General features: G+C 37.0%; 1 protein-coding gene across 3 annotated transcripts in view; it reads right to left on the bottom strand.

Annotated features, from left to right (window-relative positions):
• Positions 1-6,289: 6,289 nt before the first annotated feature.
• The window catches only part of FER (fer (fps/fes related) tyrosine kinase), a 189,185-nt gene continuing 177,331 nt past the window's right edge, over positions 6,290-18,143 (bottom strand). For all 3 annotated transcript variants that reach the window (XM_010563446.1, XM_010563445.1, XM_010563447.1), the window contains 3 exons: positions 14,785-14,939; positions 11,116-11,238; positions 6,290-6,841 (listed from right to left, as the gene is read on the bottom strand). In XM_010563446.1, the coding sequence (XP_010561748.1) occupies positions 6,699-6,841; positions 11,116-11,238; positions 14,785-14,939 (421 nt within the window). In that variant the 3' untranslated portion in view covers positions 6,290-6,698. The remainder of the gene's footprint in view (positions 6,842-11,115; positions 11,239-14,784; positions 14,940-18,143) is intronic.

Genomic DNA, 18,143 nt, shown 5'->3' with positions numbered 1-18,143 from the left:
TCATTCCTTTTCCAAGGAATGTATTTACCTTTATATTGTTCCCTAGTAGAAGCAGGATGCTCTGTATTGTAAACAGGAAGTCAGGAATGTTGTTTTTCTGATGTCTTTTACAATGTGGACAATTCATGATATATTTAGGGTTTTTAACTTGATTAAAAACATGATCTGGACAATGTGCTTCACCTTGAACCACAGTTACTTCAATTTCCATACAAACACATTGCCACAGGTATCAAGTTATAACATCACTACAATATTTTTGAGTCAAAAATAAGCAGGGATATATCTGAACTTTTGTGTCACAAGAGTTACTTTTTGGAGGTAAGTAAGTGGAAGGGCACCATTTGTGGTACATGGAGCCATCATAATTAGGAAATGTTGGGGAGATGCAACAGGCCAGATTATTACAGCAGAGCTCAGCTAGAACTGTGAGCTTACTGCAGCCCTTTTTAAAGAGCAGAAAGATTCTTTAGGAATTGAAGCAAAAGATCAGAGTGAAGTAGTTTACATATCAGTAATCCAACAATTTTGTATTACTACGGCATTTAACAATTACGGAATTCTTTATAAGTTGAGAAAGACTCAGCTGACTGTATACAAAGACAGTAGTGTGGATCTTTTTTTTTAGTGGTGGAAACTTCTGGCTCATACTTTCAACATGTGTAATCGAGAAGGAATCACTGATCAATCTGATTTTTCTTTCAAAAAGCATAGTTGCCTTAAATTGGTGAAGGGTTTCAATGGAGAAGCATGCACTGTCTCTCTTACTGTACACAGAAAACAAGTTATGTACTTATCTATAAACATTTATAGTTCTAAAACTAGATGACAACTCCAAATAGTAGCAATTTAGGAACACTTTTTTCCAAGCCTTCTTTGCTAGTAGCAATGTGAATCCTAGGTTATCATAGTGGTTCACAGGTCGTATTTATCTATAAACACAAAGCCTGTTATTACAAGTTTTATTTACAAAGCATTCAATTCTGGTAGGATAGAGGAAGAAAGAATGTAGTTCATGGCTTTTCTGTGTTTTCACTTTATGACCTCTGTCAACTATATTCGAAGGCTTTATTTATCCATTTTTTGTAAGTGTGGCTAACAGTTTTTGATTTAGAAAAGGCATACATAATCTGAGATCTATAAATGAATGACCCTCTCATAGCTATAATCTGAAACAGCTGCAAAATAAAAATGCATGTAGCTAACAATCTAATTAGTCCTTCATCTCACAGAAAAAAAACCCCAAACCATCTGAACATTCTAATTTAAGTCCTGCCTAGACGATGTCTGATAAAATGGTGTTCTAAAACAGCTAATAATATACAACTTCCTGAAAATGAAACAACTCAGAGTTAACACCCAACTTCTATACCTGGACATACACTCCAGTTAGAATTTTATGTCAAAGAGACAGAGCAACGTAACAGGGACTTAAGGGTAACTTACAGTTATTGGTGGAGGTAACAGCAGATATATCTCTGAACCTTACTGTTTTTTAGATTAGTAGCAAGGCTGAAATACAGAAATGGCTTTTCCCTATTTGACAGAGAACCAAAACCAAGTTGGCTTCTAGAGTCAAAGCTGTGAAATGTTGGGGGATTAGCTGCTGATTTAAAGACAATGTCTAGCTTCCAGCTCCTGTTCTATGTGGTGCTTATTATAATGAACACAATGACTCTGATAACTGAATGTGGAAGTTAAGGAAAATGTGGGAACTACCAGGCAGAACTTGCTGGACTGTTCCGTGAGGGAGTCTTTCCTTCCTTGGTCTGAAAGTAAAGTTGGGTGTTAATAATGCATTAATATGCAATGCTGAAAAGTATGTAAGAGCTGGAAATCACATGTGCATTATCAGTTTCAGGAAACTGTGGCAATACTTGAAAGACCGTTCAGAATGTGACAAGTGAAAGGATTCTTCTGTTTCAACTTGAAGCTTTCAGCTTTGTAAGGTTTTGTTCAGTTTTTTAGAAAGGAAAGCTATCCTGGGGGAATTCTAGTACAAGATTACAAAAAAAAATTCTTTCCTGAAGTTACTCTTAAAGAAGCTTGATGCATTTTTATTCAAAGTTGTTACTGATGTTTGTTTAAGGACTGCTTTTTTTACAGTGAATCTGCAGAAGGAAACTAGAAGAAAATATTTTTAATAGAGTTGATGTTCCAAATTTACCAGATTACTCTTAAAAACTCATGGCTGTTTGGAACTTCAGGAATACTGGACTTGCTTGGTACTTTCTAATTACTAATTAAAGTCCTGTATTCCTAAAAGGGAAGGACTGCATGAATATGATTCTAAGAAGAAAAAATATGTTCCTCGGTTAGTAGTAAGGGTATTCTTCCTTCCGTATTCTTCCCTCCACATATCCTGACTTGCCTAGCAAGAATCCTTCCAACAATATCACATGTCCTTTTGTGCTTTAGGGAAAAAAAAATTAATTGGTGAACTCTTCTTTTAATAGCAAACTATTTTATGCTCAGTCATAAAAATGTTACAAATCAAAGTGCACTGGCATAACAAACATTTCTGTTGCCTACAAACAGGACAGCTGTTATAGGAAGTGGATTTTCTCGATTAGCCTCTTTCTTTTTATTCCATCTTTATAATGAGTTATCATTATTTGTGACAACCAGCCATTTTCAGAGCTACTGCTCTTGAATATCGTATTTGATGACACTATTTACACACTAACTCATGTCTTCAAATATTGCACTGTTTCAAGTGAGTCAGTGGCACTGCCATTTAGAGGATATGACAGCAAGAATAATGGAAACAGGGCTAGTAGTTAATCACTATTGCTAATACCCGTGCAGCAGCACATTTGGAAAAATTTGGGGATGGGGGAGATATTTCTAAATGCTTCTGAGAGTTGGTTACTCTGTAACCTCAAGAAAGTGGGTTTTTTTCTTTAGAATCTCTACAATGGGTGCAAAAGGGATAACTAAATAGTTATAAGAGATAACAAATGGATAACTTCATAGTTTTAGTGATGTGCATTAAGTTTTAGTGATGTGCTTGTAGGATTTGAGGAAGCATAACAGGTGGTCAAAGACATAGATGAAAAAATACTGAAGTATGAATAACGTATGAATTTCCTTAACCAGTTTTCAGTTTCTCATCAAGAAGATCAGGCTTACTTTACAAACTGCAGTTCTTACTGACAGCCTTCTGGTGATGCATGTTCCAGTAACTACTTCCAATATAAATATTAGGCAACTCTGCAAAAAGGCAGATTTTTGTTAAGAAGAAATGCAATATAACTGTAGTTGCTAAATGAAAAACTAGTTCATTGGTTTAATTAGAAACTAATGAAAATGTACATTTCAAATGTACAAAGAGAATGTCTTTGTGGGATGCTGACTCTAAAAGATCATACTGTGCTGAAGCAAGGTGTGTTGTCAGACAAGACACTTTTCACTATTTTACTTTCCATAAAATTGAAATGCTTAGGAATCCTCATGATTTCATTGATGACTGAACTCTGAAGCTAATATGCATGCTTAATTTCTACTGATAATAAACTAATGATGCATTTTTTTTCCTCAAAACAATCTTTCTTAAAATGATAAATGCAATTCCTTGGAAAAAGATGAAAATAACAGATAACCTGTTGAATTCAATCTCACGTAACAGGCTGAGGTACCTCTACTTGACCCTTAACAATATTCAGAGCATCTCCCATTTAACAGCATAAAAAATTGAGCATTCCCTCAGGGGTGCCCTGTTGGGACAGTGCTGGTGTAAGAACCTACCTGAAAGACCACACTTGCAAAAGAGACTGAGTTTTAACTTTTTTGTAGGTTCTCTAGGATAAACACAGTACATGAGCCAAATGACTAGTATCTGGCTAACCTATGAATAATGTAAGACTGAGTCATCAGAAGTCCACAGAAAGCAGATATGGTGGCTTTGTTTCTTGAATACCACATCTTTCTTTTAAATTTCATGGCAGGTTTGTTTGTGAACTCCCCCGTGAGAAGTTTACAAAAACTTAAACACAGTATCTATAGGTATGGATTCCACTTCCTAAATTGCATAATTGCAATAATTACAAGTGAGACATGATGAACAAGTTCTGCCACAAACTGCCAAATTAATGATAAGAAAACAGTTTAAATAATTGAAGAGACATGTACCTGTGTTTACATTTATTCTATACCTATAAACTCATTCTGGTACTCTCCCAGAGAGTTATTATTTTTGAACTGACCTGATGCCTACTTCACGAATAATAATAATTTTTCTTGCTGCTGTAGAAACCGCGTGTTTTAAAAAGTCTTTGATTTTAAACAGAAGTGTGGTATGAATTATGAATGTTAACTATTTCAGAATAAAACATGAGTACAATTTTTATCTTTATGTGAGAGTCAAGATGACTGGTTAATTTAAGACAAATAAAACAGTATTTTATTTTATAAAAATAAACCAGTATTTCTTTGCTGTCAAAAGGGCATACAGCAAAGAAACAGTTTATCTCTGTAATAGAAGAAGAATATTAACTCTCCAGAGAAGCTATGAATGCTGACAGAGGAGACCCTGTTATCCTTACTTGCAGACTTCAGTGATGCATACATAAGGACCTGCAGTTGGATGAATCTTGGATTTTTCCAAATGATTGTGGAACATTCCTTAAATCTTAGTACACTTGCATTTGCATTAGCATACTAGCAAATTAAGGCACAAACTTTGTGTACTACTTAAAAGCATACAAACTAACAAGAATATTTCCCATTGCTCTTGAAAAATATCTTTGGGCTACTTGGAAGTACAGAAGTAAATATATCCAGTATGCTTATAAGGAAGTTTAAATTTATGCCACCAAGTCTTCCAAGCACTATAGTCTCATGGGTATGTATAAGCTTCCTTAGCTCCAAGAAAAAAAATCACTTAAGAAATGCCAGAAGCACTCACCATTCCTTATACTTGGATGCTGACAGTTCCACCTCAAATGCAGGTGATGTGCTCCAGCATGATGATTCATTGTTTTATTTGGACTCTAACTCCAATGTAATAGACAAACTCTTCTAGACAACAGATATTTTGGTCACACATAGCTCTTAAACATTACCACTCTACTACTATAAATACACTTCAGAGAGCAAAAATGTTGTGGACAATAGTCACCTTAACAGAAATAAAAATGTAATGTAGCCACTGGCTTCACTACATCTCAATCCAACTGTAATAATAAAAATATAGGGCTAATTAACATTCCAGATGCTGTGTTACTTAAAATCCTCATTTCTTACTTGCATTAGCAGCAACAGGCATCCATTGATCTTAAAAATTTTAAGCAACTTAACTCTGGAACTCAGACCAGGATACTGTAACTTGTTCCTATTTCTATGTAGGGCCTTGGAAAATAATGCCAGCTGCAAAGAGGACCCAGAGCCAGAGTAATAAACTGTGCCTTTCCTCTCACCCCCTATCTAGTAAGTTTTTACTTTTCCTGGTGGAATTTTTTTAATATATACAAGGTTTTTACTCCTGGTGACATTTAAAACTTGCCTGTCCCCAGTCTTTTGAAATCTGATTCAATGACTTTAAAAAGTTAGAAGTTAGTATTTCTACTCTGCCTTGCTCAGCCTGTCAGACGCTTTAAACATACTTCTTTTTTTTGGTTTCTTGAACAATTTCCTTATGCCATAGAGAACTAGTATTTTTCTTTGGACACTAAGCATGGAATGTACTCTTGCTTAGCATAAACTTTTGTAGACTCCAGCTGCATTCTGAGATTTATTACCAATTTAAGGAAACAAATCCAGATCAAAAGCAAATCAAGCAATTCACATTCTTTAACTCCTCTAAGATCAACAATATTTGTTATCTGCTGCTGTTATGCTGCTGTCATTTGTAAACCTCTTTCTGTTGGCCTGCTGCTTTTACATATTCTTTGGAAGGCAGATGATTTGCAGTATTTCTTAACATGTGTAGTCAAGACTTGATACTGGTTTTTTTGTTTCTTAAACAAACATAGGTCATTGTAAAGGAGACATATTACTGAATTCTGATGGCTTTCTAGGAAGAAAAGGTGTGGCTTAAGTAAATCACAGCAAAAGTCAGAAGTATTTACTACAGTATGGTAAGAAATGCACAAGTAACTCGATTTTCTACACAAGAAAATTCTGGATTTCACTGTTCAGTAAGTACATTTGCATCCAGAATCTAACTGACCTTCATCCTTAAAGTATCACTTAAAAATATCAGTTGCAGAAAGAATTTAAAAAATATAAAACTTTCTAGTTGAAATACTTGTCAAAACTGTCTTCAGTTTTAAGGTCAACATGTATGATAGTCACCACATTAGAGTGCTGCTGGTGTTGACATTCGGGACAGGGATAGCCGAGTGAGAACACAGCTTAAAGTTGAAAACCTCTGAAAAATGTCACTAGCAGTTACTTGCTGTGAAACAGATAAAAGCCACAGTCCCTTAAATCTATAGTATGTGCTTTTCTATTTACATGTAACCTAAATGACAATATTACTGTGACTGGATATATAGCATTTCGCAGTATATGTCTTTAATGCAGGTGTAGGCATCATTCAAGATGGTACACATGTATATAAAAAAAACCAATTAATTTCAAAGTAATCCTAGAAGAATATTGCAAATAATGTTGTATAAACGCGTAGTGTTTGAGGGGAAAAAAATACTTCACTGGAAAATGAAGTCCCACACATTGAGTTTGGCACTTGTTTATCACTATGTCACTTTCTTTTTGATTGAAGACAGCTCTTTCTGAATCTCACTGAATTTTGGCCGGTTTTCTGGTTTGTAGTCCCAGCACCTCTGCATTATTTTATATATTTCTTCTGGACATTTTTGCGGTGCTGACATTCGGTAGCCTGGTACACAAAAAAAAGGGGAAAATGTTTAGCATTGAAAACTGATGCATATTGACAAATCTAAAAAGATACAAGCGAAGTTCAAGATCATTGCATTAAAAAAGATCTTCAGGGTAATATGAGGGAAGTCTTCAATGCATAACCTATACAAGATAGATAATTATTAAACTAATCAAAGCTCAGGTACCAATGACATTTAAGTTGGGCATGGTAAATTGTCAGTACACTTGTCATCCCTAAGGGCAGCAATCTGCATAGATTTGTTTCCTGTCTTAGGAAGTAGCTACTCTCTAAGTTTTAATCCTGTTCCCATTTTTCCCCCACTGAGGAAATCAATAATAAATATTAAGAGGGGAGTAAATTTCGTTGCTCTTTCTCAAAATGGATCAACTTGTATTCTCATGCCTCTTTCTTTTCTTGTCTCCTTAAGAAGTTCCCTTCCCACTTGCATTTTATCCATTTATTCTTCCTCCCTCCTGTTTTCTTAACTTTTATATTTTCCATCATCTTAACTCTCTCACTCTTCTGGTTTGCTAACATAGGCAGTGGCCTTCCACAGCTCTCTGCTGCCATCAACTGAAGAAGGTCTCTGACTTGGTGATAAGCTGGAGAATGAGCAATCAGTTAAGTAAATTAGCAGCTAATCATTCAGAAGACACAGATAAGTGGCTGTTCCAGCATATCGTCCATACCCTGGACCAAAGAGATGTACTCACAGCAATGAAGGCAACTTCCCAATGAGTAGGAAGTTGGGCAAAATGCCAGGAGGACTGCATGGATGAACAAGGAGTGCCTGGACAAATTCAAACACAAAAACAGGTAATGTGGGAGGAATACAGAAACATCGTCTGGGCACCCAGAGATGAAGTTAGGAAAGCTAAAGCCCAAATGGGATTGAATCTGGCCAGGGATGTCAAAGACAACAAGAAGGGCTTCTGTAAGTTCACAGGTGATGAAAGAAAGTCGAGGGACAATGTGGGCCACTGCTGAATGAGGTAGGGCACCTGGTGACACAGGACATGGAAAAGGCTGAGGTACTGAATGCCGCTTTCACCTCAGTGTCAACTAGCAAGACCTGCCTTCAGGAATCCCAGGCCTCAGAGACCAGGGAGAAAATCTGGAGCAAGGAAGATGCACACTTGGTGGAAAAGGATCTGGTCAGGGAATACTTAAGCAAAATGGACTTATGTAAGTCCACAGGCCCTGATGGGATGCACCCATGAGAGCTGAGGGAGTTGGCTGATGTCACTGCAAAGCCACTCTCAATAATCTTTCATCCATCATGGCGACTGGGAGAAGTGCCTGCGGACTAGAGTAAAGCAAATGTCACTCCTGTCTTCAAGGAGGATCCAGGGAACTACAGACTGGCCAGCCTCACCTTGATCCCTGAGAAGGTGATGGAGCAGCTAATCCTGGAAACAATTTCCAGGCACATGAAGGACAAGAAAGTCATCAGGAGTAGTCAGCATGGATTTGCCAAGGGGAAGTCATGCTTGACCAACCTGATCACCTTCTATGATGAAATGACTGGCTTGGTAGATGAGAGGAGAGCAGTGGATATTGTCTACCTCAGTAGCCTAAGTAAGGCTTTCAACACTGCCTGATGTAAAATCCTCACAAAGAAAGGCTGGATGAGCTGACAGTGAGGTGGACTGAAAACTGGCTGAAAGGGTGGTCCCAGAGGGAGTTGGTCAGTGGCACAAAGTCTAGTTGGAGGCCAGCAACTACTGGTGCACCCCAAGGGTCAATACTGGGTTCAATCTTATTTAACATCTGCATTAATGATCTTGATAACAGGGTGGAGTGCACTCTAAGGAAGTCTGCAGATGACAGCAAACTCGGAGGAGGGGCCAATACACCAGAGGGTCCTCCTGCCATCCAGAGGGACCTGGACAGGTTGGAGAAATGGGCTGACAGGAACCTCATGCAGTTTAACAAGGGGAATTGCAAAGTCCTGCACCTGGGGAGGAACAACCCCAGGCACCAGTACATGCTGGGGGCTGCCCAGCTGGAAAGCAGCCTAGCAGAAAGGGGATCCTTATGGACACAAAGGGTTGAACATGCACCAGAAATGTGTCCTTGTGGCAAAGAAGGCTAATTGTATCCTGGCCTACATTAAAAGAAGTCTTACCAGCAGGTCAAGGGTGATGATCTGTCCCCTCTGCTCAGCACTGGTGAGGCCACACCTGGAGTACTGTGTCCAGTGTTGGGCTCCCCAGTACAAGAAAGCACTGGAGAGAATCCCATGAAGGGCCAGCAAGACAATGAAGGGACTGGAGCATCTCTCCTGTGAGGAAAGGCTGAGGGAGCTGGGACTGTCCAGCCTGGAGAAGAGAAGGCTTGGGGGGATCTCATCAATGCATATAAACACCTGCAGGGAGGGTGCCAAGAGGACGGAGCCAGGCTCTTGTCAGCGGTGCCCAGTGACAGGACCAGAGGCAATGGGCACAGACTGAAACACAGGAGGTTCCCTCTGAACATCAGGAAACACTCTTTCACTGTCAGGGTAACCGAGCTCTGGCACAGGTGGCCCACGGAGGTGGTGGAATCTCCCTCCCTGGAGACATGCAAAAGCCATCTGGGAATGGTCCTGGGCACCCAGCTCTAGGTGATCCTGCTTGAGCAGAAGGGTTGGACCAGATGACATTCAAAGGTTCCCACAGATCTCAGTCATTCTGTGACTCTGTGATTCTATGAACTGTTTACCCTGTGTAGGTCTCTGAACAAATGATAGGCAGTGGACCATAAAGTGAGTTGGCACATAGGACTATACAGCTAAATGGAGCTCCGTGACTCCAGACTTACTGCACAGGTCTCTGTATCTCTGCATCTCTCTTTCTAAAGCAGAGTATAAATGACACTGGCCTCATACAACAGGTAAATCTGTGAAATATTTTTCCTTTGTTATATTGCATGCATCTGCTCTAGGTGCCGGATTAATGCATGTAACTTCAAAGGAGAACGGCTGGACTCTAGGACACTTAGAGTCAAGATAATACAAAACTATGTAAAAATCCTTTCCTTCACAAAGTTTCCCCTAGAAACTAGTTCTTCAAAACAGTGACAGCAGCAACTACTTTTTGTCCTTAAAGTGAAGTGATTCTATATAGTTATTTAGAATTGAAATTAACCTGGTTTAAAGCAAGCATTCAAGTGACTTAATTCACTGAAGGCTCTTGCTGATTAAGTAATTGAGATAGATAAGATCAGGAAGAAAATCTGGAGTGTCTTAGCTGACTATTCTAACAGAAGGCCTATTACATACTGAAAACCAAGAAAACAGGCTGATAAAAGAAATGGAAATTCCATTAAAAAAAAAAGAAAAAGAATTGCTGACGGGTGACAGGACTATTTTCCCCACAGTATATATAGCTGAAAAAGCATGACCATACTTCTAAACCTTTGAATTTTATCAGTTGCAAGAGATTATTATTCTCAGTGGATTAAAACAGAATCTCACTACTTAGGTAGTAAGACTTGTTTTTACAAACACTCCTCTGGTCTGGAAATCATTGGATTTTTTGATTTGGCCTTTTAAGGAGAAACTTTGATGGTAATTTACAGTGCTTATAACAAACACTGGCAATTTGTATAAATTAGCAAACTAGTTGTTTGGGGTTTTTTTAAAATAATTTAGCAGTTTCACTAGCTTAGAACCTGTTTATGAATTACACAGTAGTACTATGTAGAGGAGGAACAGTTCTGAAATGCCGCTGAAGATGATGAAAATAAATCAAAGTCCTGAAATCCTGCTCACAGTTATTTGCTACTTTAAATAAGAGCCTTTTGATTATTTTGTAAAAGAGAAATGTGGCTTTCAACGCTAAACTAGCTTACCATTCTCCACCATAATTGCTAAATTTTTGCCTGAAGTGCTTTAATAGAGAAGATAGAATGATTCAGATTTTTAATTCTGGCAGTTTAGAATATTTATACCTGCATTAGCATAATCTTAAATAATTCATTCTGGGCAAGCCTCTACTTTGCACAGCGGTAAATCCTTCCTCTCCATCCCACCTTTTAGTTCTGCAATAATGAAAGTCAGCATGCTGTAAGTCTTCTGTCCTACACTGGTCAGTGTATTCCTTTTTTCAAGACACCTATATATCACAATACCCCTCCCAGAAAGCTAGATTCAGCAATTAAAAAATCTCATAATATTTTTGCTAAAGTTGCTGGATAACTCATATGTTATTTCTTTGCTATTTTATACTGTATGTACTACATCCTTATGGATCTATACAGTATTTCTTTCATTCCCTATGAATAACTACCTTTCTCGACTTGTTCTCGTGCTTGTTGGTTGGTCATTCCAGGGTACGGACATACTCCTAAACTGAAGGTCTCCCACAAAAGGATTCCAAAGCTCCAGACATCACTCTCAGATGTGTATCTCCCTAAGAAAAGGAGAGAAAAGCCTCAGCTTAATGTACAAAGAAATTAATGTTTCAGATAATTATGGCCCCAAATTTTCTGTAAAGTGTTACATTGGATAGCTTTAAGCAGAACAAAGCTGTAGCTACTAATAAGACCTTCTGCAGATATCATAGTCTCCTGTATTTCAAATAATAAACATATTATCTTAAGGTCAAAACCTAGGAATAATATAAGCTAACTTAAAGTTCTACAATTTGACAGACCTTACCATGTCAGTTATTTTTCATGCAAGTTAAGAATAGCCTTCCTTCTTAATGCACAAATGTTTTTTTTTCTTTTAATATAAAAGGACAGAAAAATGTCAGTTTCCTCCCTTTTTTATTATCACTTTCAATTCAAAAGATACTTTTTAAAAAAATTACCTTTCCCAGTTCCCTAATATAGCATGGCAATGAGTATTTTGAGAGGAGCTACCATCAACATAGTTTGGAACTGCAAACAGGGCCTGGTTTTCACACTTTGAGAACCTGTTCTCTGAAAATGAAAGTATAGTTGCTTCAACTTGTTTAATTTGGACCCTGAAGAACACAGGCACCCAATCAGTTAAAGAAAAAAAAAATAAAATCTGGCCTGCTCGTTCCATTGTCTTCAACTATGCTTCAGATATAGCAAAATAGATAATTGATAGATAATTGAATTCCAAACATCTTTGTGTAATGAAAGCTTTATATTATAGGAGAAGGATAGATCTTGGAGCAGATATTTCTATTGTCCCTGATGGATTCACATTAAGAAGGACGGATTCACATCAGAAAGTTAAGGGTCCAAGCTCTTTGCAGCAGGATCTGTGAAAATGCTATGTTAAAAAAGCATTTTCAACATAACTTTCAACATTTTTCATGACTGTTTTTCTTTGTTCCATACTATTACATTGTATATGTGTGTCTTTATTCTTTAAAATACACACATGCTTGTGAATGTATTATTTGTTCATCTCTAATCATTAAACAAAACAAACTAAGCCACTTCTGACTAAAAAAAAGGAAAATACATGTAAATTACAGTGACAGTTTGGTGATATGACAACTGTTCTGACATCAGAAAGTTCAGTTTACTGTTAAACCAAGTATCACTTCCAGCTACGTTACATCAGCTTGTGTGCCTTGTAGATGGCAATTATGGACATTCACTATGCTCTTTGTAGTAAGATTAGTTTTCTTGTCTATTTATCAACTCTCTTCAGAGTCTGGCATCCAGTAATTTAACATTTTTCATTGAAATCATTCAGTAGATACAAGATAGGTGATTAGGTTTTTTTAATGGAAGTACAAGTTCTGCACAGTTAATTATCTTTTCCACTATGACATTATCTGGGTAAAAAAAAAGGCCTGTTCATTCACAAAAAAACCCCTCCACAGTGATTTATTAACATGACAAACAACTCAAAAATGTTGTACTGGAAAAACATGCATATTAAATGCATATGTTAATTTTCAGAGAACAGGAAGCAAAAATACCCTACACTTGGCCTAAACATGTGATTTTATTAGGAACTTTTCAAACTTTTTTTTCCACTTTCTGGAAGTGACGGAAATCATATAGCTCCAAGCAAAAATAACAGTATGGAATGGCACTGAACAGCACCTACTGAACCAAAGATTCAATCTCCCACAAGCTCTAGTAGCATCAGGATTTCACTTATGACTTCAGATACAACTCCCTAGCCCCTCCATTTGCGCTAATCTGGTTTCTAGACTTCACAACTTGCGGGTTTTTTAATTAAAAAAACTTTTTGTGACTGCTATTAATTTGTCATATACAGTGAATCCAGAAATGACTGAAAAAATGACCTTTTACATAGTTTCTTAAGCACTGTATCATTCGTGTAATAACCAAACAACACTATCCCTCCTTTTCTTCCCACCCTTAAATCTTGCCATTACGAACTGACATGGACAGTGGTTGCCAACTAGTTTTGAAATATTGCAGATTTAGTTCTATTTCACTCTGATACCTTTAAATACCTTCAGCCTTACCTGTACAAATTAATGCAATACTTATGACCATATTATTAGGATGGTAAATAGAAAAACATGAACAATTATTTTTACTCACATCGTTCAAGGGAATGGAAAAAATGATCCTTCAAAACCACATAGAAAACTTCTACGACATTTTGAAAGTTGAATGTTAGACTTCTGAACACATTAACAAATGTTTGAGAGAGCTTATTTTCCAAACACTACAGAAAATCACTTAAAGCTGCTTCAGTATGTATGCATTTTAGGAAACACAAAATAAGTAAATGTTAATCAACTATCCTCTCCTCTCCTGTACTATGCAGAAAAAAAGACTCAAAAATACAAAGTGAAGGTGCTGTCACAAAAGCCTGTTTCCTGCTTTCATGTAGTCTGCTGGACTGCATGTGGCTATGAAGGATAGGCTTCTATTATATATCAAATAAACCGTATGCATTTCTGAAATAACAAAAATAAAAATTCAAACCACCTTTTATTGTGGAACAAACACTCAAAATAGAAAAGTGTGCTCCCCAGTGAACACTAGCAACACTAACACATCTTAGAATAACTGATAATGCAGGATCAATTACTGTAACTAAATTTATTATTAGCCTTCTAAAGAGAAGATCTGCTTTATTGTGTTATGGCATTAACTCATGCAAAAGCACTAATGAGATGAAGCATTTTGCTATCAATCATAAGTCACAAACTAATGATTTCCAACGTATGATATAAAAAAAAAAAAGCTTTAAGAGATGGCAGAAATATTTATAGACACTTCAAATGAAGAATTTAAAACTATTTTTTTCTAAGTACTCAACTAAAGAACTGGTTAAGAGAACTACATCCAAAACATGGCATCGTTCCTTTAATATGCTGCTTCTTTACAGACCACTTTACTTACAAGAACTTATTTTTCTAGTTTCACGTAAGTTAAAAAGCCAAATATAGCACATTCTGTCCCTGTTCTGGAATTATTACCCATGTAGTGTGGACCACTTCCCTCAATCAGAAATAATGGATTTTCTCCCCCAATATAATAGCCTAGCAATATATAAAAATGCAGGTTAAAAACAGCAGCAGTTAAAAATATAAATCAGTGACTGTACTTTTCTCTGGTACAATGATTTATCTAAGAGTGTTCTAGTATGTTAACACTTAATACTGTTTTCAAAGAGGTGCTAGAACAATCACTGCCATAAATATGCAGAACTTGCCATTCATTTTGCTAATGATTATGATTTACATGACTGCCTAGGTAGTCTACTAGAATGAGTCAGCAACATAACCAAAGCATTGTCTTATTGCTGCATAATAGCAATTTTGATGTTGTTGCCTTATTCTTTTTGAAGTCAAATCAGTATTTTATACTTAACTTGAATAATACTGAAATATTAAAATTATTTTAAATATTATGGATTTGAACTGGGCACTAGGAATATGTATATATACTCAAATATTGCCCACAGTGTAGTCCTCGTGCTCCTTATGCTACTTTTGATTTTTATTTTTTTCTTCTCCAAGAACATACAACTATGTCCTTACCATAGTTGAGAGCTTCTGGAGCAGTCCACTTGATAGGAATCTGCTTTAGGCCCGATGATGAGTACACGCCATCATCCTCTTGCCGGGACATTCCAAAATCGCTTATTTTCAAAATGTTGCTTTCACCTACCAAGCAGTTCCTTGCAGCCAGGTCTCTAAGAACAAGAAATAAACCCACATATTTTTACACATTTGAAAGTACTAAAAGCCATTTAAAATGGCTAAGCCCCTCAGCCAAGATGGTGGCACCTCTCAGACAACATATTTAAGAAAGGGTAAAAATGTGGAAAAGAGGAGTGAGAGAGGAAAAAAAATATTGCGCAAAATTATCCTGTGAACACCAAGGTCAGTGAAGGAGTGGAGGGAGGAGGTGCTGGAGATGCTGTAGGTGCTCCAGGCACTACAGCAGAGATTTCCATGCAGCCTTTGGAAGGACCCACGCTGGAGCAGCTTCTGAAAGACTGTATCCCCTGGGAGGGACCCCATCTTGGAGCAGGGGAAAAGTGTGAGGAGAGGCAGAGAAGAGCTGTTATGGACTGACTGCAACCCCCATTCCCCATCCCCCCTGTGCCCCTCGGCAGGGGGAGGAAGTGGAGGAGTCAGGAATGAAGGAGTAAAGGTGACTTTCAGAAGATGGGATGGGTGGCGGAAAGGTATTGCAGTTTTTGTCTTTATTTCTCACCATCCAACTCTATTTTAATTGGCAATAAACTAAATTAATGTTCCCCAAGTTGAGTCTGTTTTGCTGTGACAGTAATTGGTGAATGATCTCCCTGTCTTTATCCTGACCCTCGAGTTTTCTGTCTTATTTTCTCCCCTGTCCTGTTGAGGAGGGGGAGTGAGAGAGGGGCTGGCTGGGCATCTGGCAGTCAGCCAAAGTCAACCGACCACAATTCCCCTCTGAGGTCACAGAAATAAACCCACAGATTAACAAATCAGATTTTATGCAAAATGAAACAGAATTTGAAGAAGCACCCTGAAACATGTTCCCATAGTAATGAACGACAGTGAAAACCAGAGAACTGGCTCCACCTTCTCTCTGCTTATATTATCTTAGCATTAGAGTTTCCATCAAAACCAAAAAGCTACTCAGTATTACAGGAAAAGGAATTTTGGCTCAGTGATGTATGAGAAGTTCAGAAAATCAACAGCTTTCCTTTCCCTCCCTCCATCTCAAACATGTTTTTACAGATTAGGAGACAGCCTGTAGTAATATCTGATAAAGACCTACTGTGCCTTCTCTACAGCATACATTTGGAATAATAATATATGCTAATAATATATTATTAACATACTATAAGTATATTACTTTTAATGTTTTCACAATGTATTAAAATACTAAAACATAAAATATATATTATTCCCTTCTTAATGTAATAAAATACAAGAAACTTAAATAGCTAATATGCTCACAAATGGCTTGTCTTATGTGGATATTCCAGAATAACTATACTAGCTTAAATGTTTTGGATTGCACCTGTAGCATAGTTTTGAAGTGAATCCCCTGAGCACTTAATGCACATCCATTGGTTTCAAAAAATGATTTTGGTGCATGCAAACTAGATTACCCTTGGAAGAAACTAACCTAGAACTCTGCCCATGGTGTGCACGAGATTTGTTTCTACAGCTAATGCAGTAAGAAGGCTCTGAACCAATGACAAACAGCTTCAAATTCTATGCATGGTGGGGACATTCATGACAAAGGATTGAACTATATTTAGTCTAAAAGTAAAAGTCTTGAGCCACATACAAGGATGTTAAAGCTCATACATCTACAATTCCTTTGACCAACTAATCCATACTGATATTGCAATACATTATTTGATATGTAGACAGAGCCTGTGTTTGAGCATAAATACTGTAGCTTGATTCAAGAATTTTAATGTATTTGACTCACACAACTTTTCTGCCACTAAGAACATTTATCACTCTTGAGCTTCATGCTACAGTGATATAAATGCAGTTATTCTTGCAGTTAGAGAAGACGGACCACTTAAAAACAAGTCTGAAGTTACAGTGTCCAGCTGAAGATAAGCTCAAATGTATAAACCAGCTCAATATGCACTACGTTACATAGATGTTAGCATGTGGTACTGTTTGGTGAAAGTAAAGAGAGCTGCAAACCAAAATCAAATTGTTACTGCTTGTACTCAAGTCTGTAAAAAGTATCACCATGAAACTTCAGGAATCTATGGCTTAGGTTCCAATTGTACTTTAGTCGTTAGTTTTTTTATTGTTTTACTCAATATAGTCTAGATTTTGTGACAGATGAACATAAGGAGTGGAAAAAGTAATGAGGTCATATCTCAAAGAAAATTTACAGAGTTCATTAAAATCACAGACATCTTCCTACCAGAGTCTGACCTAGCATTTGAACAAGTTCTGGATCAGATTAAGAAAAAGCTGTATACTGAGCTGTCTTAGATTTATTCCTCATACATAAATCTGATTATTAGGGAATATATATTGTAAACAGTACACAGTATGATGCTTGTAAACAGAGATCACACTCAGTTCACATAATTTTTGTCTGTTTTGTATGTGACAGTTTTCTTTTTCTTTTAGACTCATCTAGAGGAATTGTTTTTCATCATTACTGAAAATTTAAAAAAACATTTCTATGAAAATCAAACTGGTACTTGAGAAAGTTGGTAAAGATTGCTCAGGATATGTTCAGGTTATATGTAAATTAGCACTAGATATACTGAAAGACCACAGACACACAATGTCTTTGCTTCATGAAACAGTGGTTTTCAAGCTGTCTATTAGCTGGCAGCAGGTCGCAGAATGATACAATTCAAGCTACCATGCCGCACACAAGTGCCAAGGGAGGAATCATGGGCCAGTGGTTAGCTAATGGCCCACAACTTGTGCAGGTGGACACAACTGTCAAGTCCGCCATCAATCTTTCCAGGCAAATTGTTTCTTTCTTTTTGTTTCAGTTTGTATGGAATAGAGAAGTATGTTCATTGCTAACTTCCACAGAGTATCAATAAAATTTTATGAAATAGTGAGTGTCAAGCTATTAACAATAAGATAGAAAAAGATGCATTATGATAAAACCTAACTTACTAATAAAGCTACAAAGAGCAAAGTAAATGTAGCAGTGCTGGTTATGAGTCTCACAGTATTAGTATTTTTTCTGCTTCTAGCTAAAACTCTATTTTTGAAGCTATAATACTATGTATTACTTTTAATACATCATTTGTGTTAATAAAGCCTTTTGAGCACTTAATATGTTTACTTCTGACTTAAGCAAATCTGCTCTTTTCCTTTCTCATGTGTAAGGCAGGCTCTCTCACATATTTAGAAAATACGTTTTATGTGATTCCCCCCCCCCCCCCCCCTTTTCTCCCCTT

Source organism: Haliaeetus leucocephalus, unplaced genomic scaffold (assembly GCF_000737465.1).
Source record: "Haliaeetus leucocephalus isolate CR32 unplaced genomic scaffold, Haliaeetus_leucocephalus-4.0 Scaffold167, whole genome shotgun sequence".
Taxonomy (NCBI): Eukaryota; Metazoa; Chordata; class Aves; order Accipitriformes; family Accipitridae; genus Haliaeetus; species Haliaeetus leucocephalus.
This window is presented reverse-complemented; position numbering and strand designations above follow the sequence as displayed.